Below are 26194 nucleotides of genomic sequence, written 5' to 3'. Positions count from 1 at the left end.
CAGAAAGCTGCTCCTCTGGGAATGCAGTGGGGAGGAAAGCTGCTCCTCTGGGAATGCAGTGGGGAAGAAAGCTGCTCCTCTGGGAATGCAGTGGGCAAAGGCTGCTGTGGTGTCCCAAAATCTCAGATTGTATCCAGGTAGGAATGCTTGGCTCCTCCCCTGGGCAGAGCATCTCCCAGTGGGATGATGGAATTTTATCAGCCGTGCAGGGACACTCATTGGCCCATGAACAGAAGATAATTAATAATTAATGGCCCATGAACAGAAGAGATCTCCTGGAGGGAGGATTGGTTGTGGAAGAGATAAAGAAAACTGCCCCATGAACAGAAGATAACTGCCCCACCTCTGACAGATAAGAAATAGAACACACACCCCCAAATCACATCTTGCATTCCCAACCTAAGACACTTAGGAAAAGGAAGGCACGGTGGGAAGAGGACAATGCATGAGCCAGAGCAGTGACACGATCCCAAAGGATCCTTGGGTTTGAGGAACAGCAGCACAATACCCCGGAGATGTTGGGTGTGGCAGGCACATTCTTCTCTCTCTCAGGATTTTTTCATAGAGGAGCAGGGAGAGAAGGAAGAGAAAACAATTTCTCTTTCCACTCCTTGTTTTTCCCATGTGGAATGTGTTTGGAGAATTGTTTCCCTGGGGTGATTGCTTGATTGGATTCTGGTGAGGATTGTTTGAGCCTGATGGCCAATCCAACCCACCTGTGGCTGGACTCTTGCGAGAGGGTCACGAGTTGTGAGTTCGATTTGGTAGTTAGAAAGAGGAGGTATGTGGATTTAGTATCTCCTTTAAATAGTGTATTAATGTATTATAGCATAGTTATAATAAAGAAATCATTCAGCCTTCTGAACAGGAGTCAGACATCAGCATTTCTTCCAACCGTGTTCACCTGCATTTACAACAGTTGGGTGCTCCGAGAGGGGTCTGTCTGTCCATATTCCCGATATCCATGTGAACTCCTCCATTCCCTGTGCTCAGCTCCCCGGGAAGAGGGGTTTCGGCCCTGCTGGCTGGACAGTCCAGGCCAAGATGGAGATCTACCTGTGGCTGGGCCTCAACAAGCAGCGCAAGGACTTCCTGAGCGGCCTCCCCTGTGGGTTTGAGGAGAAGAAAATCCCCCAAGGCCAAAACCTGCCCTCGTTCCCACCCATCAGCCTCCTGTACACCAGTAAGGAGCTCCCGTGGGATGGGGTGTGGAGAGGGCGGGAGGGAGCCTGGCTGGACACCCCCTGTTCCGAGGGCTCCCAGGAGCTAAGGGGGACATCGTTCTGGTTGTCCCAGGAGAGGTGGGGGGTGGGAATTTTGTCCCCTCATCCCAGTCCTGTCCACAGCTGTCACCGTGCACACAACAAGCAGGATGCCAAGGAAATTCCATATCCATTTGGGATTCGTGCTTTGAGTTGAGATCCTTCAGCCACGAGCAAAAACAGGCTCCTGAGACATGCTTTGGATGGGCTCTGTCCTGGTTTAGGGCAAATTTGGGCAAGAACCTCCAAAGGGATTTTCTCTAGAAAGCAGATTCAAGCGGCCCCTCCCCCAGCCAGTTCAGGGAAAATATTTCCTTGGAAAAAAAGTGGAAAAAACCTTTATTTAACAGGCAAAGCATTCACCAGCATGCAAAAAAAAATGAACAATATCAAACAATAAAACCTCTCGCCTCTCCAAAGGAGATGACAAACTCAGAAAGTCCCCTCTGTGGGCTGCTGCTTGGCTCACTCAGTCTCTTATCAGGCCCGGCCCCGTGGGCCACAGGTGTGAGCTGCCGGTGCTCTTCTGGTGTTCAGCCCAGACCAGGTTTAAACAGGTCCAAAGAAAAGAAAAAAACACAGTCCAGAGAACTTCTTTGCCTCGGCGAGCTAAAAACTAAAAGCAAAGGAGAGCTCTGCCCCGCTGTCTGTCCATCCAGTGTGGGAACCCAGGGCAGGGGGAGTATCTCCCTGTCCGCCCTGGGGTGCTCTGACTCCCAGAAAAACACTGACTTTGACCCTCACTCATGGAGAAGGCCTCCAAAGCTTCAAAGTAAACCAGAGACCACGAAAGTGTGAAATAGATTGTAGAGATTGTAGAGAGTAGTGTAGGGTGTCACATGGGTGAGAAATTTAGGTTTTAGGATTTTTAGCATATTGTACATGGGTACAAGATGGAGGACGCAGGGTGTTGTCTTGAGTTCCTTTCTTCTTCCTCCTTCTTCCTTCTTCTTCTTGAGTTTGGGTGGTACCTTGCAACTGGGGAGAAAAATCCACATTGCTGGTCTTTAGGGGTCATTTGTTGGATTAGAAAGAGAAATAATTTAGGTGTCACTTCTTAATTGGGTAGTTTAGTTTTTTTATTAGGTTTAAAAGGCCTTGCAACGCGAGGTCGTTAGCCATTTTTGTGCTGTTTTCCGGCATGCAAGGTCTGGGTGCAGACAGCGTGCTGAAGTCATGATAAGATAACAATAAAAGAAGAACCTGAAGACCGAAAAAGTCCTGTGCATCTGCTTTTCCTGAAAAGAATGGCTGCGGGAGGGTTTCCCCCTGTCAGGGGAGCCCTCAGGGAGTTGCCCCAGCGTTGGGCGGCCCGTGAACTCACAGTCCAGGAGCTGGCGTGTGGAGGAATGAGCGCAGTTTCTGAAAACAAACTGCGCGCTTCTTCTCCCCCCGCTTCGCTCTCAGAACCAGCCTTAAAGGTGCAAAAAATATTTCTGGGCTAAATGGATGAATGGGGAGACGAGAATCATAAAGTCACGCCAGGACAGGCTCCCAGAGGCCATCCCAAGCCATCCCATCCCACTCCCTGTTTTATCTATTCGAGCCAGCTCCTATAAGCTCTCACAGACAAGCATCATACCCTTGATGGCTCTGCGACCTCAGGTGGCATAAAAGGAGCAGGATGGCTCCTGTGATAGTGCTGGAAACAAAGAAGTTTTAAAAAAAGGCAAAATATAAAAGCTCTTTACAGAGAAAAACGTAGCCAGGGCAAGAGGTTCTTGCTCCTGCTGAAACACTTCACAGAAGCGATTTACTCCTTTTGTTCTCGTCTTTTTCTAGGGTATTGCTTAGGCGGGACTTTCTGGCTTCTGTCCAATTGGGTGTCCTTCAGTTTGAGGTGAAGTCCCCAGGGTCCTGTGAGGTGTCTTTTAACCAAATTGAGGCGAGAAACTTCTGGGCTTTTGTCCTTTTTAAGGAGACAAAGGGTGACTCGTTTGCTCCGTCAGCAAGGGTCACATTCCTGCAACTCCCTCCCTCTTCCAGAGAAACAGGTGTTCCAGCTGCGAGCCCACATGTACCAAGCCAGGAGCTTGTTCGCAGCCGACAGCAGCGGGCTCTCGGATCCCTTCGCACGGGTCTTCTTCATCTCCCAGAGCCAGTGCACCGAGGTGAGCTGTGGGGATTAGCTTGTCGGGACCCCTGCAGTGTGAAAGTCCGTTTCCTCCTTGCCTACACAGCTGAAGAAGAGGCTTGGGATGCGCCTGATTGCGTTTTCAAGGTTGTTTATTTTTTCCTATCTACAACATTCTTTTTTTTGACTTGTCGAGGTCCATCCAGAAAGGAAGCTATGGCGCTCTGCCCCGAGCTTCAGGCGGCTCCCACATTATATACTTAAAATTATGTGTATTGTGTTCACATTTTCTTTGCCAATACTTATTATCTATGTTAGACTGTGAATTTCTACCTTAAACTAATAGAAAATTTGTCACTATTACACTAAGACATGGAGGACAGGACGAAGGAGAAGAAGGCGAGGACACACCCAAATTCTTCTATTTTGGCCCCCTGAATTATATTCCAAAAAACCCCAAATTTCTACTTTTCTACTTTATGTTAATTCAAATATTACCCTACTTAAACCTTTGTGGTTTGTAATTCTTCATACAAAACTGGCAATTTTTTCCATGGGCTAAAGCTGAAGCCACAGCTGTTTTTGACTTCTTGCCAAGGTCTCCGAGACCCCTGCTAGGGTCTCGAGAGAGCCAGCGCAGCCAGAGGGATGTCCTGGACTCCAACAGTGAGCATTCCTGGGATGCAGGAGTGCGGGGATGGCTGACTCTGCAAATCCCCGTGGCACAGATCCCATAAATGAGGATCAGGCTGGTCCTGGGCTCTTGTGGTGGGACAGCAGCTCTGGAACTGGGCATTGACCGTTTCCAGGAGATCTCTCCCCAGCAGCCCATTCCCAATATGTTTCCCACATCCCGGTGGCTGCGATTCCCCGCGATTCTCGGTGATTCCCTGTGATTCCCTGCTGGTTTAGGCAGAACGGGGTCATATTAAAGTGATTTTTTCAGTCTTCCCTTCCCAGTCTGAGGGTTGCCAGGCTTTAGAAAGCCTAGGAATAATCCAGCTGTGCTTATCTGCTATTGGATTCCTTTCCTCAGAAGAATCCTTGGGAGATTCTCAATGCCTCCCTGATCCAAAAACCACACAACAGCCCCACCTGCCACCCTTTCCCAGGACCCTGGTCCATTCTTGGAGCAGTAGGAATCTTTCCCATTTTCCCAGGTTCTCAACGAGACCCTTTGCCCGACCTGGGACCAGCTCCTGGTGTTCGACAACGTGGAGCTGTACGGGGAAGCTCACGAGATGCGGGATGACCCCCCCATCATCGTCATCGAGATCTACGACCAGGACACTGTGGTGAGAAAATCCCACGGAATTGTGCTGGTTTGGATGCTGGCATCCCTCCAGATTTGGAGGATTTGGGGAGCTTTTTTCCCTGATCCTTGGAAAATGGTCCCTCCGTATCTCCCACGGAGCCTCTGCCGCTCATAAACCTCAGACGTGGCTTGGTGTATCTTATTTTTGGAGAGGGAAGAAAGAGGCTGTAGCTGAGAAGCCTTTCCGTTTGGGAAAACTGCTCATTCCTGGCCTCCTTGCTGTCCCAGCCTTCAGCTGTCCCAGACCTCCTTCATGGAGTCATGACTGAAAGTCTCCCCTGAGCTTTGGCATCCCAAGGCCAGAGCGCCGATCCCGTTCCTGTTCCGACCATGATGGGGAGAATTGCAGGGCTAAACTTGGAATTCTGGGTCGGATTCCCAGCCCCACGTGCTTCTGGGGAGAATCACGGGGCTAGTCTTGGAATTCCCGTGTTGGATCCCCAATCCCAAGTGCTCCTGGGGAGAACCATAGGGCTAAATTTGGAATTCTCATGTTGGATCCCAACCCCAAGTGCTCCTGGGGAGAATCACAGGGCTAGTCTTGGAATTCCTCTGTTGGATCCGGAACCCCAAGTGCTTCTTGGAGAACCATGGAGCTAAATTGGAATTCCCATGTTGGATCCCAACCCCAAGTGCTCCTGGGGAAAACCATGGAGCTAAATTTGGAATTCCCATGTTGGACCCTCAACCCCAAGTGCTTCTGGGGAGAAGCATGGGGCTAAATTTGGAATTCCTGTGTTGGATCCGCCACCCCAAGTGCTCCTGGGGAGAACCACGGGGCTAAATTTGGAATTCCCATGTTGGATCCTAACCCCAAGTGCTTCTGGGGAGAATCACAGGGCTAAATTTGGAATTCCCATGTTGGATCCCAACCCCAAGTGCTTCTGGGGAAAATCACAGGGCTAAATTTGGAATTCCTGTGTTGGATCCGCAACCCCAAGTGCTCCTGGGGAGAACCACGGGGCTAAATTTGGAATTCCCGTGTTGGATCCCAACCCCAAGTGCTCCTGGGGAGAACCATGGGGCTAATTTTGGAATTCCCATGTTGGATCCCCAACCCCAAGTGCTTCTGGGGAGAATCACAGGGCTAAATTTGGAATTCCTGTTGGATCCGCAACCCCAAGTGCTCCTGGGGAGAACCACGGGGCTAAATTTGGAATTCCCATGTTGGATCCTCAACCCCAAGTGCTTCTGGGGAGAACCACGGGGCTAAATTTGGAATTCCCATGTTGGATCCCCAATCCCAAGTGCTTCTTGGAGAACCATGGAGCTAAATTTGGAATTCCCGTGTTGGATCCTAACCCCAAGTGCTTCTGGGGAGAACCACGGGGCTAAATTTAGAATTCCCATGTTGGATCCTCAACCCCAAGTGCTTCTGGGGAGAAGCATGGGGCTAAATTTGGAATTCCTGTTGGATCCGCAACCCCAAGTGCTCCTGGGGAGAATCACAGGGCTAAATTTGGAATTCCCGTGTTGGATCCCCAAACCCAAGTTCTCCTGGGGAAAATCACAGGGTTAGTCTTGGAATTCCCATGTTGGATCCCCAATCCCAAGTGCTCCTGGGGAGAACCACGGGGCTAAATTTGGAATTCCCGTGTTGGATCCCCAACCCCAAGTGCTTCTGGGGAGAATCACAGGGCTAAATTTGGAATTCCCATGTTGGATTCCCCAATCCCAAGTGCTCCTGGGGAGAATTGCAGGGCTAAATTTGGAATTCCTGTTGGATCCCCAAACCTAAGTGCTCCTGGGGAGAACCATGGGGCTAATTTTGGAATTCCCATGTTGGATCCCCAAACCCAAGTGCTTCTCGGGAGAACCACGGGGCTGAATTTGGAATTCTCATGTTGGATCCCAGCCCCAAGTGCTCCTGGGGAAAATCACAGGGTTAGTCTTGGAATTCCCGTGTTGGATCCACAGCACCAAGTGCTCCTGGTGAGAACCACAGGGCTAATTTTGAAATTCCCGTGTTGGATCCTCAACCCCAAGTGCTACTGGGAAAAATCACAGGGCTAGTCTTGGAATTCCTGTATCGGATTTCCGACCCCAAGGCCTCTCTCTGTAGGGAAAAGCTGACTTCATGGGCCGGACATTCGCCAAGCCAGTGGTGAAGATGTCGGACGAGCAGTACTGCCCGCCGCGCTTCCCGCCGCAGCTGGAATATTACCAGATCTACCGTGGCAACGCCACAGCCGGGGACCTGCTGGCCGCCTTCGAGCTGCTCCAGGTGCCGCCTGGACAAAGGGATGGGAAGAATGGATGCAGGGTTGGAAGGGAGAGGGGATTAATTTATGGAGAATTGGGTAACTGGGAATAACTGCCCCTTCACCTGGTCGTTGGTCTGCTGAGCCCTTGTAGCTTCTCTTGGATGTTGAGCAACCACTTGTTGTTCACCAAGCACACCTGGAAGTGTCCAAGACCAGGTGGGATGGGGCTTGGAGCAGGCTGGAAAGGTGGAAGGTGTCCCTGCCCATGGCAGGCGGTTGGAATTCAATGGTCTTGAAAGCCCCTCTCAGTCCAAACCATTCCATGATTCCTAGTCTGGGGCAACACAGAGTCAAATTCTTCCACTTTTGTGTCTCGTGTTCCATCCACTGAAATGCTTTTCCCATCTCCTTTCTCTGCCAGGGCAGGTGCTCATCCAAGCCCCTTTTCTCCCAGTTTTCCTTGGACTGGGGGGATGGCTCACATGGGATATTTGATCTTTCCTGACCCCTGGGCTGGAAATGAGATCTTAAACCTGCTCCTGGGCTGAGCTCTGGGACCACATCTCTGTTTCCTCACACACAGCCCAGCAGATGCAATTCCAGGATGGAACAGCCCTGGGGTGGGCTGCATTGGTGGGCTGAGAAGTTTGGATTGCTCTGGGGCCTGTTCTGTGTGGAAGGAAAGCAACTCCCAGCACCTTCTGCTCCTGTGTTTTCCTCTTCCCAAAGCACCTACCCAGGGCTCTCAGCCCTCTGAGACACCCCAGCTCCAACAGCTGGGACCAGTTCCAGCTGAGATACAGCCCAGCTCCTTCTGGAATTTGTCCCTGCCCATGGCAGGGGTTGGAATGAGCTGATCTTTTGAGGTTCCTTCCAACCCAAATCAATCTGTGATTCCACAATTCTGTGAGAAGGACCGAAAACTGCTTCCCAGCAGCTTGGAGGAGCAGATCCTAATCCGTGATCGACCTCTTCCAGATCGGCCCTGGGGGAAAATCAGACCTGCCCCCCATCGACGGCCCCACGGACATGGACCGAGGCCCCATCCTGCCGGTGCCTCTGGGAATTCGGCCGGTGCTGAGCAGATACAGAGTGGAGGTAACCAATGCTCATGTGGAGCGTTGCCTGGGGCAGGAGAGCATCTCCAAGGGTGTTGGAAGGGCAGGAGGGAGCTGGGAGTCAAGGATCTGTCCATGGTGGCCAGACTGGGAACCAGGCTGCATCATCCCTAAAAAAAACAGGGAAATGGGATCATTCCTTACTGTCAAACCTGGGCAGGACAGGGAGTGAGCAGCACCTGGGCTGAGATGCAGCTCAGGGAACGTTAGAGATGGACACAGAGCTGGATTATCTGCTCCCAAAGCAATCCCATAGCTCAAGTGTTCTCTAGCCCATCAACCTCAGGCAAGGAGGATGGGATGCCTCTCATGTATCCATGGATATCTAAAGGGGGATTTTGTATCCAAAACAGTGGGGGTACAACCCAGGGCAGTGCCCGTCCCCTGGGCTGGCACTGCTGGGGCACCTCCAGTGCTGGGGGCAGCTCTGGGCCCCTCCTGCCAGGAGAGACCTGGAGGGGCTGGAGCGTGTCCAGGGAAGGGAACGGATCTGGGCAGGGAATGGAGCCCCAGGAGGGGCTGAGGGAGCTGGGAAGGGAATGGAGCCCCAGGAGGGGCTGAGGGAGCTGGGCAGGGAATGGAGCCCCAGGAGGGGCTGGGGGAGCTGGGAAGGGAATGGAGCCCCAGGAGGGGCTGAGGGAGCTGGGAAGGGAATGGAGCCCCAGGAGGGGCTGGGGGAGCTGGGAAGGGAATGGAGCCCCAGGAGGGGCTGAGGGAGCTGGGAAGGGAATGGAGCCCCAGGAGGGGCTGAGGGAGCTGGGAAGGGAATGGAGCTCCAGGAGGGGCTGAGGGAGCTGGGAAGGGGCTCAGCCTGGAGAAAAGGAGGCTCAGGGGGGACCTTGTGGCTCTGCACAACTCCTGACACGAGGGGACAGCCAGGGGGGGTCGGGCTCTGGATGTGGCACTCAGTGCTCTGGGCTGGGGACAAGGTGGGGACTGGGCACAGGGTGGACTCGATGATCCTGGAGGGCTTTTCCAAATGATTCCATGGTTCTGTGATGTGTCCCTTGGAGGTCCTGGTGGACATCTATGACCCAGGCAATGCCCACAGGGATGTTCAGGGCACATCTCAGCCCCGGGTGAAGGTGTCTCTGCTCAGGTGAGGTGCCACTGACCAGGTCTCCACAGGGATTTTGGCTCCTGGTTTTCCACACGTTTGCATCACGATAAATGAGTTGTGTTCTTCACAATTTTAATACAGCCATGGGGAATGAGGAGGTGGGGAAAATCTCCATTTTGGGGAATTTTGGAGGGTAGCAGTCTGTTATCCCAGGTAGGGGCAGGGAAATTTCCCTAGTGACACTGCTCCCATTGGGATGAAGCAATGGCAGTGCTGGATCCAGAGCCACCGCAGATGGGCAGAACTGCTCTGTGGATTCCCAGGGCAGGAAAAGGCCAGGAAGGAAGAAAGGCAGAAAAATGCCACGGGCAGCAGGCAGGACGCCTTGGGCTGCAGGGTGTCAAGAGGAGATACCTCAGGGACCCACCACTGCCCTGTGATGACACTGGCAGTGGGATCCCTCTCCATGAAGAACCAGCTGCCAGGGATCATCCCTCTCACATTCACATCCCTCCTCTTCCTCCTGCTCTAGATCTTGTTCTGGGGGCTCAGGGACCTGAAGAGAGTGAACCTGGCCCAGGTGGACCGGCCCCGTGTGGACATCGAGTGTGCCGGGAAGGGCGTCCAGTCCGCCCTGATCCAGAACTACAAGAAAAACCCCAACTTCAGCACTTTGGTCAAGTGGTTTGAGGTGGTGAGTGTGGCCCAATCCCTCTGATCCCTCAGCTGGAACCCGGAATTTCTGGAGCCCACCATGGCTCCGAGCCCTTTACTCCAGTTTTCCCAAAACAATGGAGCACATGGGCACCACTCCTTCACCTGAGGGCTCCCAAGCCATATTTTGCTGGAGCAGCTCTGGAATTCTTCCTCCAGCATAATCCCATTCCCAATCCCCACTGCCCTTCCCTGCATGATACCATTCCTAATCCCTACTCCCCAGTATGACCCCATTCCTAATCCCTACTGTTTTTCCCAGTACGATCCCATTCCTAATACTGACTCCTCAGCATGATCCCATTCTTAATCCCCACTGCCCTTCCCAGCATCATCCCATTCCTAATCCCCACTGCTCTTCCCAGCATGATCCCATTCCTAATCCCCACTGCCCTTCCCAGCATCATCCCATTCCTAATCCCCACTGCCCTTCCCAGCATGATCCCATTCCCAATCCCGACTGCTCCTCCCAGCATGATCCCATTCCCAATCCCGACTGCTCCTCCCAGCATGATCCCATTCCCAATCCCCACTGCCCTTCCCAGCATGATCCCATTCCCAATCCCCACTGCCCTTCCCAGCATGATCCCATTCCCAATCCCGACTGCTCCTCCCAGCATGATCCCATTCCCAATCCCGACTGCTCCTCCCAGCATGATACCATTCCCAATCCCGACTACTCCTCCCAGCATGATCCCATTCCCAATCCCTACTGCCCTTCCCAGCATGATCCCATTCCCAATCCCTACTGCCCTTCCCAGCTTGATCCCATTCCCAATCCCCACTGCCCTTCCCAGCATGATCCCATTCCCAATCCCTACTCCCCAGCATGATCCCATTCCCAATCCCCACTGCCCTTCCCAGCATGATCCCATTCCTAATCCCCACTGCCCTTCCCAGCATGATCCCATTCCCAATCCCGACTGCTCCTCCCAGCATGATCCCATTCCCAATCCCGACTACTCCTCCCAGCATGATCCCATTCCTAATCCCCACTGCCCTTCCCAGCATGATCCCATTCCCAATCCCGACTGCTCCTCCCAGCATGATCCCATTCCCAATCCCGACTACTCCTCCCAGAATGATCCCATTCCTAATCCCCACTGCCCTTCCCAGCATGATCCCATTCCCAATCCCGACTGCTCCTCCCAGCATGATCCCATTCCCAATCCCTACTCCCCAGCATGACCCCATTCCCAATCCCCACTGCCCTTCCCAGCCACCAAACCAGACACTCCCAGTGTTCGATGACCATGCCCGCCCTGCTCCCCAGGACCTCCCGGAGAACGAGCTGCTGCACCCGCCCCTGAACATCCGCGTGGTGGACTGCCGGGCCTTCGGGCGCTACACCCTGGTGGGCTCCCACACCGTCAGCTCCCTCCGCAAGTTCATCTACCGCCCGCCCGACAGGAAAGCCCAGCACTGGAACATGGCAGGTACCAGGACTGGGACATGGGGACCTGCTCTGGGACATCCAGGGGTTAGGGTGGTGAGGGGCTGGGAACACAAACCCTGTGAACTGCGGTGAAAAATCAAGGCCCCACAATTCCAATAGATTTGTAGGGACGGTATGTTTGTTACAGCGCTGGAATGTGGGGGATCATTTCCCTGCAAAGGACATGCGCGCCCCTGAAAACTCCCGATCCTTTTTTATTACTCTAGCCAATTTACATATTCATAGAATTTCACAACAGGTTCATGTATATTCATTCTGCTGATTTCAGCTACACTTACAGCTCGTTACACTTGTACCCGGTTTTATGTCAGAAAGTACAGAGAGAACTCCTGGGTCACTCTGCCCTGTCTGCTTCAAGGTTTGAGGAGTCTTATCTCTTATCTCTTCAGCTTGGAAATTCGCATTCTTCCTCCTGAGCTGGGGCAGTTTTGCTAGTGCTGCAGTTACCAGACTAAACAGCACATTTTACTTATGTCAGCAAGCTCAAAGTGGCACATTTCACCTAAATACAGATGGATTTCTACCCTGTTCAATTTTCACTCTGTCTCACCTGTGAGGAACCACTGAGGGAACTGGGGGTGCTCAGCCTGGAGAAGAGGAGACTCAGGGGTGACCTCATCGCTCTCCACAGCTCCTGAAAGGTGGCTGTGGCCAGGTGGGCTTGGGCTCCTTCTCCATGAACTGACAGAGCCAGAGGACACAGCCTCGAGCTGCACCAAGGGGAATTGAGGCTGGATATCAGGGAAAAGTTCTTTACAGAAAGGTGGTAAAGTTCTGGAGTGGCTGCCCGGGGAGGTGGTGGAGTCACCACCCCTGGGTGTGTTTAACAAAGCCTGGGTGTGGCACTGGGTGCCAGTGTTGAGTTGAGGTGTTGGGGCTGGGTTGGACTCGATGGTCTTGGAGGTCTCTTCCAACCCAATGATCCTGGGAATTCTGGGAATTTTGGGGATTCCCAGGGACCAGGGAGGTGGTGGAGTCACCACCCCTGGGTGTGTTTAACAAAGCCTGGGTGTGGCACTGGGTGCCAGGGCTGAGTTGAGGTGCTGGGGCTGGGTTGGACTCGATGGTCTTGGAGGTCTCTTCCAACCCAGTGATCCTGGGAATTCTGTGATCCGCGGGGAGAAGAGGGAGATGGGATGGGCTCTGAGACCATGAGATGGTTTGCTGAACCACAGAACATCTGGATTTGTGTCCAGAACTCCAAGACAAACCCCAACTTCAGCACTTTGGTGGTTCCAAGGGGTGTGAGGAGACCCCTAAAAAATTTTGTAGTCAAAATGAAAAACAAATAGGACTTAGTTTTTTTTGATCTTCAAATTATTGTTTATTTTTCCTCTTATTAAAAGTTCTATGCACTATTTACATCTTAGGCTTAGCATATTAAAAAAAAAAAACACTAAAAGTTACAAAACGCACAAATTTAAAGTATTTTAAAACTATTTTATTTAATTAATTCTTAAAATGTACTTTATTTCTACCTTTCTACTAATAACTAATTATTTGCTTATCTACACAACATCTACATTGTGATTATTTCTAACCAATCACTTTATACTCCCAACACTATAAAAATAGAATAAATTAAAAACTAAAAAGAGATCAAACAACACCCAAAATCCTTCATCTTATCTCCTACCCACCTCCATACTAAAAACCCAAAACTCTAAGTTTTTCACCCTAGAATAAACTATTTTGCACACCTATAAATCCCTACTATCTATTTTCCACACTCATAGATTCCAATTCATCCCAAAGTCTTGGAAACGTTCTCCATAAACAAAGATTAAAAACATAAACATTAACAAAGATTTAAAGTTTTCTCCTAAAAGTCAAAACTTCTCAAAACAAAAAAAAAGAATTCCCTGTGCCCTAAGCTCCAACAAGGTTCACCTCCAACCTCTCTGCAGCTTCAGGACTTCAGTCCCCAGATGTTCCTCAGGACTGGGACAGGATTTGGCCACACTCAGCCCCCGTGGTGGCTGCAAAGAGCAGAGGTCCAGGCCCCTCTCAACCCCAACCACCCCAATCCACCAGCACCCACAGCAAAACCCATCCCAGACCCACTTCCCACCCGTCCCAGCAGTCGAGGGCTTGGGAGTTTTGGGAATTGTTGCCCTGATTTTTTAAAAGTGTTTTCTTTTATAGTTCTTTTGAAAGTTTTAAAGTTCTCACAAAACTTCATTAGACTTCCTCTAATGCTTGCATATTTCTACTGGAGTTCTCACAAGCTGTTCATGTAAATAATGGATGTTTTGCATTCTTCTTTGTGGGAGGAGGGAATTGATGGACTGTTGGTTTGACCAGTGTGGTTGGAGAGGTGGAAATCCCATCCTCCAATCCACGGTCACCTTTGGAATTCTATAAATACCAGATGTTCAGTTTCCAGCTTGAATCCTGTAGGATCTCACCTGAACTCTCAGTTTCTGGCCCGAATCCTGTAGGATCCCACTTGAAATCTCAGTTCCCGGCCTGAATCCTGTAGGATCTCACCTGAAATCTCAGTTCCCAGCCTGAATCCTGTAGGATCTCACCTGAAATCTCAGTTCCCAGCCTGAATCCTGTAGGGTCTCACATGAACTCTCAGTTTCTGGCCCGAATCCTGTAGGATCCCACTTGAAATCTCAGTTCCCAGCCTGAATCCTGTAGGATCTCACCTGAAATCTCAGTTCCCAGCCTGAATCCTGTAGGGTCTCACCTGAACTCTCAGTTTCTGTCCTGATTCCTGTAGGATCCCACTTGAAATCTCAGTTTCTGGCCTGAATCCTGTAGGATCTCACCTGAAATCTCAGTTCCCAGCCTGAATCCTGTAGGATCTCACCTGAACTCTCAGTTCCCGGCCTGAATCCTGTAGGATCTCACCTGAAATCTCAGTTCCCGGCCCGAATCCTGTAGGATCCCACTTGAAATCTCAGTTCCCAGCCTGAATCCTGTAGGATCTCACCTGAAATCTCAGTTCCCAGCCTGAATCCTGTAGGGTCTCACCTGAACTCTCAGTTTCTTTCCTGATTCCTGTAGGATCCCACTTGAAATCTCAGTTCCCAGCCTGAATCCTGTAGGATCTCACCTGAACTCTCAGTTTCTGTCCTGATTCCTGTAGGATCCCACTTGAAATCTCAGTTTCTGGCCTGATTCCTGTAGGATCTCACCTGAAATCTCAGTTCCCAGCCTGAATCCTGTAGGATCCCACTTGAAATCTCAGTTCCCAGCCTGAATCCTGTAGGGTCTCACCTGAACTCTCAGTTTCTGTCCTGATTCCTGTAGGATCCCACTTGAAATCTCAGTTCCCAGCCTGAATCCTGTAGGATCTCACCTGAAATCTCAGTTCCCAGCCTGAATCCTGTAGGATCCCACTTGAAATCTCAGTTCCCAGCCTGAATCCTGTAGGATCTCACCTGAAATCTCAGTTCCCAGCCTGAATCCTGTAGGGTCTCACTTGAACTCTCAGTTCCCGGCCTGAATCCTGTAGGATCTCACCTGGGCTCTCAGTTTCTGGCCTGAATCCTGTAGGATCTCACCTGAACTCTCAGTTCCCGGCCTGAATCCTGTGGAATCTCACCTGAACTGTCAGTTTCTCCTCTCTACTGTCTCTCTCCCTTGTTCTTTCTCCTTTTCTGTCCTCTGTCCAGCCAAAAACATCAACGGCTACCTGGCCATGACCAGCAGGGCCCATCGCTCTCACCCCACAGGGGAGATCGTGGTCAACATGGAACCCGAGGTCCCCATCAAGAAGATGGACACGATGGTGAAGCTGGAAGCTGTGAGTATCTGTGTGGCAGCACCTCTTTCCTCATGGAATTGCCGATTTCTGAGGGATTTCAGCCTGAATTGGGTAGGCAGCGTGTCCCAGGGGTGTCACACTGAATGCGCCTGTGCCCGTTTTTGTGTCCAGAACGGGAATTTCAGCTCCTTCTCCCACCCTTCTGCTCCTGAGCTTCCTCCAAAATAACAGATTCCTGCCAAGAAGCTCCAAGGGCTGGAGCCCCTCTGCTCTGGAGCCAGGCTGGGAGAGCTGGGGCTGCTCACCTGGAGAGGAGAAGGATCCAGGGAGAGCTCAGAGCCCCTGGCAGGGCCTGGAGGGGCTCCAGGAGAGCTGCAGAGGGACTGGGGACAAGGCCTGGAGGGACAGCACCCAGGGAATGGCTCCCAGTGCCAGAGGGCAGGGCTGGATGGGAATTGCGAATTGGGAATTGTTCCCTGGCAGGGCGGGGAAGGGCTGGGATGGAATTCCCAGAGCAGCTGTGTCTGCCCCTGGATCCCTCAAAGTGTCCAAAACCGGGGTGGATGAGGCTTGGAGCAGCCTGGGACAGTGGAAGGTGTCCCTGCCCATGGCAGGGGGTGGGATGAGATGAGCTTTAAGGTCCCTTCCCACCCAAACCATCCTGGGACTGATGATTGGCACTCAGCTGAGGGCGTGCCCTTAACCTGCTCTCCTCTCCCCGTTCCCTTCCATCCTGGGGCGGCAGAATTCCGATGCAGTGGTGAAGGTGGATGTGGTAAGTGATGGATCTTCTCTGCATCCCTGCTCCCAACTCTCTGCTCCCTCTCCAGCCCTTCCATGACACTTCTGATGGACCAGGCACCCTCCCCAGCCCAAGCCAGGCAGGGACATCACCCCTCTGTCCCATGACAGCAGCGCTGTCCCCTCAAGGGATGTGGCAGTGGCCTTGTTCCTGCAGCTTGGGGAGCTGTTTTGGGCCAGGATTTCTGATCCCAACTGTCCCAGGACTTCTCATCCCAGCTGTCCCAGGACTTCTTATCTCAGCTGTCCCAGGACTTCTCATCCCAGCTGTCCCAGGACAGGCAGTGCCCTGTGGGAGGGATTTGGGTGTTCCCACCACAACCAGGTACCATCTGGGAAAGGTTCCCTTGCTCCACCAAGGGGCTCCCAAGGTGCTTTGCTGGGCACGGTTTGACTCTTGCCATGGAAGATTCCGGAGATGTAGCCCGGGAAATGCACGGATAAATAGGAAGATGGAAATCGGGAGGTGTTGTTGGGACTGCCCCATCTCTGGAAGTGTCCAAGGCCAGGTCAGATGTGGCTTGGAACAACCTGGAATGGTGGAAGGTGTCAGGATTGGAATTGGATGAGCTTTAAGGTCCCTTCCCACCCAAAGCATTCCGTGATTCTTGCCCTTTCTCCAAAACCTTGGTCATCCTTGGGTGTTCTGTGCCTCAGTGTCTGTGGCTGCAAAAGGGAGAAAGCTCACGAGGCCCCCAAGCCTGGGGGTCCACCCTCCTCAGGTGCTTCACCTTTGTACTTCCAGAAACAATTCCCTTTCCCCCGATCCCTCCCTTTCCCTGTCTGTGCTTCCCTTCTCCCTTCAGACCGAGGAAGAGAAGGAGAAAAAGAAGAAGAAGAAGAAAGGAGGAGGAGGAGGAGGAGGAGGAGGTGGGGAGGAAGTGGAGGAGGAGGAGCCGGACGAGAGCATGTTGGACTGGTGGTCCAAGTACTTCGCTTCCATTGAGACGATGAAGGAGGTGGGTGAGGAGCAGCACTGAGGGGTATCCAGGGGAGACGGTTCCCTTCCTGAGAGGTCTCCTCTAATTCCAGCTCCTTCCAAAGCCTTGGGGCTGTGCTTCATCGTGTGTGGAACCCCCCGCCCCTCCGAGGATCCCCCTGATGGGGATGTTAGCGTTCAGGAACACACATAATCGCAGAATATGATGTTCTGCAGGTGCTTTATTGAAGAGCTCTGGGAATCAGGGGTGCAGACCCAAATCTGACTCTGACGTGGCTTTTGAGCTGAACGCATTTTATATTCTATCGTTGTATAACTTACATATTGATTATTAAAATTACATTGTTCTATTGTATACATTGATCTTATTCAAGCATGAATCTCTCGTGATCTTTCTCAATCCCCTGACCACAGTTTCTTATGATCATTCTTACGGTTAAACAGTAATTATATTTAATTACTAAACAATCATCGTATTTAACAATTATATAATTTATCATATACTGGTCACACAGGTGCAGTTCTAGCAAGTACAAGGCCTGTGCTTTCCCAGGCTATTTTCCCAGAGCCTACTAAGCCTAACTTTCCTTCTAACTCCCCAAATCCCCGTGATTTTAAAACCCTTTTACTATCAGGGAGACCCCTAAAAAGTTCTGTGCCAGTATTGAGAGACGAAAGGGACTTTTGGTTTTTTCTGTCTTCAGGTTGTTTTTTATTTTTCTCTTATCAAAAGTTCAGCACGCTGTCTACATCTCAGACGTGGCGTGCAAAGAGAAAGGCACCAAAAGTCACAAGACACATGGGTTCAAGGTCTTTTACAGCTATTTTGTCCAATTAACTCTTAGAACGTATTTTATTCCTACCTTTCTACCAATAACTAATTATTTTTCTGTTCATGCAACATCTGCACTGCGGTTCTTCCTAACCAATCACTCTGTGCCGCCAACACTGCAGAAAATGGAGCAGATGAAGAACAAGAAGGAGATCAGACAACGCCCAAAATCCTCCATCTTGTCTCCTATCCACCTCCATACTAAAAACCCAAAACTCCAGGTTTTTCACCCTGTGATAAACTATACTATTATCTATTTCACACACTCGTAGATTCCAATTCATCCCAAAGTCTTGGAAGCTTTCTCCATGGATGAAGGTTAAAAGCAGTGTTCTCCTGGGGATCAGAACCTCTCAGGACAGGCAGAGAAATATTCCCTGTGCCCTGGGTTCCAGCAATTATGGAATCCCAAAATTGTTCAGGCTGGAAAAGCCCTTGGAGACCATCGAGTCCAATCATTCCCCGGCACCGCCAAGGCCACCACTGACCATGTCCCCAAGTGGCTTCAAATCCCCCTAGGGATGGGAACTCCACCACTGCCCTGGGCAGCTTTTCCAGGAAAAGATTGTTCCTAACATCCAGTGGCTTCCTTTCTCCCGCAGCAACTCCGGCAGCAGGAAGCGGCCGCGGCAGAAGCAGAGGAGAAGGAGGAGATGGAGATTGGAGAGGGTAAGGCTGGGAGTGAGAGAGGGAACACGGCAGGGAAAGGTGGGACCAGGATTCCTTTTGGTGCTTGGGCATCCCTTTGGGAATCTGCCGCGGCCCTCCAGCCAAACCAGACACTCCCAGCGAGTCGTGTTTTCCCAAAAAGGGTCGCTTTTTGTGGGTTTTTGCAGGGTTTTTCCCTCCACGTTGAACTCTTTGTCTGCTGTCCTAATGCAGGCAGTGAAGACAAATACACAATTTGGGGCAAGTTCTCTCACCTAACTTATCAATTTATATAATTTTATATATTATGTATTATCTTTCACTCATTATAATTTTTTAAAATTATGAGATGAATGATGCCCTAAATGTGTTTTTCTCTGCAGGAAGTCGGGTCTGTAGGTCAGGTGGGCTTCTGACCTTGCCTAAATTTGGGGGGAGACTAATTTTGTCCCAAAAAATGATGCCAGCCAAGAATCCTGGGAGTGGTTGGTCAAGGGTTACTTTGTCCATCTGGCCATGCCACCAGCAGGGCTGGGAAGGGTATCCCTGAGGAATTCCACCCTTGCTCTCCATATGCTCCATGTCCCCACGACAGCGAGTTGTTGTTGTGCCCAGGTGATGCACAACTCTTCAGCTGAGTAAAATTCTGAGCCTGGTTTATTTTGGAGGATCAATCTTTGTATCCCGGGAAAAATGAGGTCTTGTCTTGCTGAGCTTGGAGACAGCTCTGAGCAGGATCTTCTGGGCTTGCACTGGTGTCCTCCGGGGTTTTCCTTCTTTCTCTTTAGAATGATCCATTTCCCTTGGCTCTCCCACTCCTTCCCCCTTTCCTCATCCATGTTTTTCCATCTGTCTGTCCCCATCACTGGATAGTGTTCAGCCCTCATGGAAGATGGCAGAGGTACCAAGGGACAGGGTCTGCAGAGGTGGGGAGGAGTTTCCTTTGAATCCACCTTTTCCAGCAGCCTCTTCCCAGCTCTCCGTGTCTGGTGGTTGCTCAAAACGAGACTCTGGTGACCTGTGGTTGCAGCTGGTCCCGGACAATCTGAGGGCAGCGGAATCAAGCACTGTCCCCTCTGTATTCCCAGGCTGGGGTTCCACTCCCCAGGCTCCATAAAGCAGGAGAAGTCTCTGGCAGGAGGAAGAAAATTCACAGAATTCACAGAATCCCCAGGTTGGAAGAGACCTCCAAGACCATCGAGTCCAACCCAGCCCCAACACCTCAACTCAGCCCTGGCACCCAGTGCCACACCCAGGCTTTGTTAAACACACCCAGGGGTGGTGACTCCACCACTTCCCTGGGCAGATGATTCCCATATTTTATCACCCTTTCTGTAAAACACTTTTTCCTGATATCCAGCCTCAATTCCCCTTGGTGCAGTTTAAGGCTGTGTCCTCTGGCTCTGTCAGTTCCTGGAGAAGGAGCCCAGCCCCACCTGTCCACAGCCACCTTTCAGGAGCTGTGGAGAGTGATGAGGTCACCCCTGAGTCTCCTCTTCTCCAGGCTGAGCACCCCCAGCTCCCTCAGCCGTCCCTCACAGGGTTTGTGTTCCCAGCCCCTCTCCAGCCTCGTTGCCTCCTCTGGACGCGCTCGAGCGTCCCAACGTCCTTCCCAAACTGAGGGGCCAGAGCTGGACACAGCCCTGGAGGTGTGACCTCACAGTGCCCAGGACAGGGGCAGAGTGACCTCCCTGCTCCTGCTGGCCACACCATTCCTGCTGTGGGCAGGAGCAGGTTTTCTCACTGCTGTCAGAGGGCTCTGCCCATGTTTTGTAGTCCTGCAAGTGATTCCTACTCAGATCAGCCCTGGAATTCCCTGCACAGAGATCTCTGGGCTGCTGGAGACGCTGTGATCCAGAGCCAAGGAAAGACAGGACAGGGCTGGGCTGGGCTGGGCTGGGATGGGATGGGATGGGACTTGCAGGCAGTGGCAGCTGGCAGATTTCGTGCTCCTCTTTTTGAAGGACCTTGTCCAAGCCCTGCCAGATCTTCCCCACCTCTCCTCACACGCATTTCCATTCCCTCCCTCCTCCCTCCCTCCTTTCCATGTCCTCCCTCTGCACCACTTCCCCTTGGACTCGGAGTGATGCCATACTTGGTGACTCTCCCATGAAAGGCTCCAAGGCCCAGCTGAAGAACAAGGACAAGTCCAAGGTACCCAAAGATGACAAGAAAAAGAAGCAGCAGCCTGTCCCTGAGCTCCCCGAGAAGAAGAACAAGCAGAAGATCGATGAACTCAAGGTACTGGGGGGTGCTTCCCAGGAAGTACCTAATTGTGGGGATGATGTGCCTTGGGACATCTCTCCTAGGGATTTATCTTGGGATGAGGCTTTCCAGCCTCTCTTCATAGCTGGAAGGAGTCCGAGGTCACAAGAAAAGGGGTTGTTCTGGGATAGGCTCATCCCTGGGGCAGTTTGGAGGTGTCCCAGCTCCAAGGGAGAGTTTTCCTGCCTGAATATGGCTGGCACAGCCAAGATTCAGGACAGGGGTGGGCTCTGGTTCAGTCATCACAAGGATTTCTCAGGATTCATGTCACCTGTGGTTGCGGGGTTCAGATGGGGTTTAGACCTGGATCTTGCACAGAGGGGGAACAATGGCCCCACCCATTGCTCCAAGATTCCCTTTTTCCAACCCAGTAATGCTGGAGATCTTTCTCCTTCCTAGAAAAATTAACCACTGGGAGCTGAGGTGTCCACGTTCACAGAATCCCCGGATCCCTGAGGTTGGAAAATCCCTCCCAGCCCATCCAGTCCCAGCTGTGCCCAATCCCCACCTTGTCCCCAGCCCAGGGCACTCAGTGCCACACCCAGGCCTTCCCTGGACACCTCCAGGGATGGGCACTCCAAACCTCGCTGGGCAGCCCCTGCCAAGGCCTGACCACCCTTTCCACAAGGAAAATATTCCTGATATCCAATCTGAACCTTCCTGGCACAGCTTGAGGCCATTTCCTCTTGTCCTGTCCCTCGTTCCTTCTGAGCTGATTGAGTATTCACCACACCTTTTGCTCACTTTCTTTTCATCCCAAATTCCCTCCTTTTAACTTTTTTTTCATCCCAGGTCTTCAACAAAGAGCTGGAAACAGAGTTTGACAACTTTGAGGATTGGCTGCACACCTTCAACCTGCTCCGGGGGAAGATTGGGGACAATGACGACAACGCCACGGAGGAGGAGCGGATAGTGGGGAGGTTCAAAGTGAGTGGTTAGGAATGCCGGCTGGGATTTCGGGGAGGGTGTTTTGGGATGGATTTGCCTCCCCAGAGGCCCTGGGCAGCAGGACTCAGTCGGGCCATGCCCTCCCTCGCACCAGGGCTCCATGTGTGTCTACAAAGTGCCGCTCCCTGATGACATCAGCAAGGAGGCAGGATATGATCCCACCTTCGGGATGTTCCAGGGGATCCCCAGCAACGACCCCATCAACGTGCTGGTCCGAGTCTACATTGTGCGGGTGAGTGGGAATTTGGGGTGTGGCAGGCAGGATCTGTCCCTCCCTTCTACCCGGAGCTGGTCCTGGTGCTGTAGCGATGGTGGGATTCAGCTCCTGTGCTCCAGCACTGATGCCTTGGGAAGGCTGCCCTGGAACAGAGGCTGGACAGAGCTAAAGGATAAATCAGGGATTCATTAAAAGGATCTCTTCCATGGATCCACCTTGGGCAGCACCAGAGCCCAGCCAGGGCTGCACTCAAAATGAACTAAAATGGTCCCAAAATGCACGAGCGCTCCCGGGGGCTCTCACTGTGATCAGCTCTGCTCCATTGGCACATTGGAGTTCATTGTACAATTACAGATTTAGGTTATGAAGCCCCATCCTTGTTTTTCTCTCTCCAGCCCACGTTGTTTGTGCTCTTGGGGCTGAGGTTTGGATCCTTTGTCCTTGGTGCCCAGCTGGAGCAGGAATTGTTTTGTCTCCCTGCTCTGTGCGGAGAGCTCACCATCCCATAATGTGAAGCACAGACCCACACACCAAAGCAGCTCAGAATGTGAAAAATACAAAAGCTGAAACCTGAGCCATCACCAGTGCATCAGGACCCAGGATGCCTCTTGAGGACCGAAGCAGCTCCTTGGTTATGGAATGGTTTGGGTGGGAAGAGACCTTAAAGTCCATCCCGCTCCACCCCCTGCTGTGGGCAGGGACACTTCCCACTATCCCAAACTGTTCAGGGATATCCCAGGATGTCCAGACCCCAAACGGTGTCTCCAGGGCTGTGTGCTCCCAACACTGGGAACAGGACAGATCCAAGCTCCTGCCGGATCCAGAGACCTTTCTCTAGGAGGTGGGATGGACCGGCGTGTCCTGGTGACCAATTCCCATGGATAGTTTGGATCAGCCTGTACTGTGAGGTCTTGGTTCATTCCATAGTCACATCACCACCAAGGTGATGATTTGGGATGGGAGACAATGGGAGAAAAAGGGTGGAATGGGATCTGGCAGGATTGAGGAGATCTTTCTGAAGGGCCCGGCACCTCCTTAAACACGCATTCCGTGATCATTGACATGATCCAGCCAATGCATGTCTTTCCTCTAAATGTGGAATGTGCTCTGGGAAAAGTCATTCCTGACCCCTGAACTGGTCATCCCCCTGTGCCCAAGCGTGGGATTCTGCAGCCAGGCACTCGGGAGGGATGTCCATCCTGCTGGAAGTACCTGGGCTGCCCTTTGCCACCACCTTGTCCCACTGTGTTACAAACGGGAGCCACTTCTGGCTCCGTTTCCCACCAGCCTGGCTCTCCATCCAGAGCTACTTCCCACTGGGATATGGAGTCTTCCATCCCTCACCAGGCTGGAATAGCAGACACCAGCTTGGCCAACCCCAAAACCAGCCAGGACTGGGTGGATGTGTTCTCATCTGCTGCTGTGCCATGCTTGGAGGCGGGACTGGAGAGTTTGGGGGTCCTCACCCCCTCTCTGGGGAGAATCCAGCATGGAGAGGACACGAGGGGAAGGGGATGGATTTCTCAGTATCTTGGCCAGGTTCTTGCTGGTGGTGTTTCCTTAGAGTCTTTCTTGCCTCTGCTGAGATCCAAAGGCCACTGTGGTGACATCTCAGGACAAAGCCAGTTCCAAACTCTCCCTAAACTAGGATGGGTATCGGTTTCTTGGCCCCACATTGGGCCTCTCCCTGGGGGTTCCCCTGTTGGAGCAAACCCTCCTGGAGCGGTTCTGTGTCAGGAAAAGGAGACGCGCGGGACTTTTTCGGTCTTCAGCTTCTTGTTTATTGTTATCTTATCTAAAGTTTTGCACGCCATCTATACCAGAATCTGCGCGCTGGAAAAGCACCGCAAAAATGGCCAACAATCAGGTTAAGTTACAGGGTCTCTTAAGACTAAACTATCCAATTAAGAAATGACACCTAGATTATTTTCCCTTTTAACCCAATAACTCATCCCTCAAAGCCCACAATGCGGACTTTTCTGCCCAATTGCAAGACATCACCCAAACCCATGAAGAAGAAGGAGGAAGAAGATGAACAACCTTCCTCCGCCCTAAAATCTCCATCTTGTTCCCATCTGCAACATACTAAAAATCCCAAAACCTAAATTTCTCACCCAAGTGACACGCTATACTACTGTCTATAAACTATTTCACACTTTTGTGGACTCTAGTCTATCTTGAAGACTTGGAAGCTTTCTCCACAAATGAGGGTCAAAGTCAGTGCTTCTCTGGGGGTCAGGACCCCTGAGAGCAGACAGAGAAATATTCCCTGTGCCCTGGGTTACCACAGACAGGGATTTACACAAGGCAGGAATATCCCCAGTTTAATCCAAGGCACCCTGTTTCATCCCCATTTTAATCCAAGACATCCAGTTTTAGGGACTGACGTAGCCAGGTGTTCTCAGGGATAGAGAACCGGCCCATCCCTGTGGACAGCTCTGACCTCTAGGGGCCTGGGTGTCGGGATGACCCCAAGATTGTAAAAGCCCTTGTTTTCCCAGCTTGAGCAGCCAAAGAAGGAGTAGGAATACGTAGGGTCGGCTTCTCAAGGTTGTTTATTTTTCCTTATCTACAACATTCTTTCTCTGACCTGCCGAGGTCTCTCTAGCAGGTCGGCCGTGGCATTCTGTGTGCCGCCTCGGGCGGTGTTTGCATTTTATACTAGAAATTACACCTACTATAGTTACAATATTGTGCCAATATCCATCATCTGTGTTGGACAGTGTGTCTCTACCTTAAACCAACAGAAAAGTGTCACCATCACAGCAAGGCATGGAAGGCAGGAAGAAGGAGAAGAAGGTCAGGACACGCCCAAATCCCTCCCTCTTGTCCCCTGAACCTCATTCTAAAAAAGCCCCAAAATTCCACTTTTTCACCCTGTGTTAATTCAACTACCACACTACTCAAACCCTTGTGACTTGTAATTCCTCACACAAAGCTGGCAGTTTTTTCCACAGGCTAAAATGGAAGCCACAGGTATTTTTGACTTCATGCCAGGGTCTCGAGACAGCCAGGGCAGCCAGAGGGATGTCCTGGACTCTGACGCTGACCCATCCCATCTGTTTCCTCCAGGCCACAGACCTCCACCCAGCTGACATCAACGGGAAGGCCGATCCCTACATCGCCATCAAGCTGGGCAAGACGGACATCAAGGACAAGGAGAACTACATCTCCAAGCAGCTAAACCCAGTTTTTGGGAAGTAAGTCTGTGCCTGGAACTGCCTAGGTGAGCCTGAGCTTGCCAGCCCTCAGACCTGCAGCTGAGGTGTCCCATGGCTGCTCCTTGAGCTGGAATGGTGGGATTTATTCCACAGGGTGGATGTCCTTCCAGAATGTCCTCCTTTGCCAGCATGTGGTCAATGTAGCGCTGCGTGTTTAAGAGATGAACCTGAAATTTATCTGATCAAGGTGAAACACCCTCTTAGGAATCATTAGACCTAAACTGCAGTGAGAATAAGACACAAACTCAGCTTTAGGGGTGTTGGGACATCCAGGTGAAGGATTTTCCCTCCTGTCAAGTGCTGGTTGTTGTGTTAAACCCCACCTCAGACGTCCTGCAGTGATGGATGCAGACTGAACACCATCCACGGACTGGAGCACACACGACTCCCCCACGGGTCTGTCCTGAGTGGCAACCAGACCCCACAGCAGCTTTTCTCTGCTTCCCCCGATCCCAGATCCTTCGACATCGAGGCCACCTTCCCCATGGAGTCCATGCTGACCGTGGCTGTGTACGACTGGGACTTGGTGGGCACTGACGACCTCATCGGGGAGACCAAGATCGACCTGGAGAATCGCTTCTACAGCAAGCACCGGGCAACCTGCGGCGTGTCCCAGACCTACTCCATGTACGGGAAAAGCCTTCCCTGTCCCACGTCCCACCTGGACCCTCCTCTGTGTCACCTCCCACCCTGAGGTCCCACAGGAATCTCCCCCCTTCGCTGCCTGCTGATCCTGGAATGATTTGTTTGGGGAAAAATATCACGCCGTCCAATCCCACCAGGGGCAGGGATGAATGGAGGAGTCTGTGCTGTCCCTGGTTTTTTCACCAGCATTAGGGAGAGGTGGGAGGTGGAATGGGTCGTCAGGAGCCCAGGGCAGGAGGGAGGGACTGGAGGGACTGGTGGGACTAGGAAGAGCGGTGAGGTCAGGGCTGAAATGGGAGCAGAGCAAACGGGGCGATGCCAAGCATCAGGAATCAAGTGGGATGCACTGGGAATTCCAGGTCTGAGCCAAAGTGGGCTGAATGGCGTTTGAAAAGGGCACAGAGGGATCAAATCTGCTCTGAAGTTTTATCTTTGATCCCTCCAATTCTTTCCCTGGGAATGCTGGGTGCTTCATGGTGCACTGGGGTTTTTTTTCTGGCCAAAGGGAAAAAAATTTCTTTGTCCTCGCAACCTTTTTTGGCTGATCTTGCCCTGCTGTTCCCAGCCACGGGTACAACACCTGGCGTGACCCCATGAAGCCCTCCCAAATCCTTTCCAAGCTGTGCAAAGAGGGAAAAGTGGATGGGCCGCACTTCGGGCCAGGGGGAAGAGTGAAAGTTGCCAACAGGGTCTTCACCGGCCCCACGGAGATCGAGGACGAAAATGGTATGGCCCTGTGGGATCATTCCATGGGAT

The 26194-nt window shown here is 51.8% G+C and overlaps 1 protein-coding gene across 3 annotated transcripts in view; it reads left to right on the top strand.

Annotated features, from left to right (window-relative positions):
• The window catches only part of OTOF (otoferlin), a 126010-nt gene that overhangs the window by 83703 nt on the left and 16113 nt on the right, over positions 1-26194 (top strand). For 2 of the 3 annotated variants that reach the window (XM_068183092.1, XM_068183089.1), the window contains 17 exons: positions 994-1183; positions 3249-3373; positions 4497-4631; positions 6714-6875; positions 7834-7953; positions 9566-9727; positions 11021-11183; positions 14830-14960; positions 15667-15696; positions 16529-16681; positions 18097-18163; positions 20259-20383; positions 21200-21334; positions 21450-21587; positions 24645-24772; positions 25250-25420; positions 26004-26164. In XM_068183092.1, coding sequence (XP_068039193.1) covers positions 994-1183; positions 3249-3373; positions 4497-4631; positions 6714-6875; positions 7834-7953; positions 9566-9727; positions 11021-11183; positions 14830-14960; positions 15667-15696; positions 16529-16681; positions 18097-18163; positions 20259-20383; positions 21200-21334; positions 21450-21587; positions 24645-24772; positions 25250-25420; positions 26004-26164 — 2296 coding nt within the window. The remainder of the gene's footprint in view (positions 1-993; positions 1184-3248; positions 3374-4496; positions 4632-6713; positions 6876-7833; positions 7954-9565; positions 9728-11020; positions 11184-14829; positions 14961-15666; positions 15697-16528; positions 16682-18096; positions 18164-20258; positions 20384-21199; positions 21335-21449; positions 21588-24644; positions 24773-25249; positions 25421-26003; positions 26165-26194) is intronic. The other variant, XM_068183090.1, reaches the window with a different exon arrangement.

This window comes from Anomalospiza imberbis, chromosome 3 (genome assembly GCF_031753505.1).
Source record: "Anomalospiza imberbis isolate Cuckoo-Finch-1a 21T00152 chromosome 3, ASM3175350v1, whole genome shotgun sequence".
NCBI classification, from domain to species: Eukaryota; Metazoa; Chordata; class Aves; order Passeriformes; family Viduidae; genus Anomalospiza; species Anomalospiza imberbis.
The sequence above is the reverse complement of the archived record's forward strand: the minus strand, read 5'-3'. Positions and strand labels throughout refer to the sequence as shown.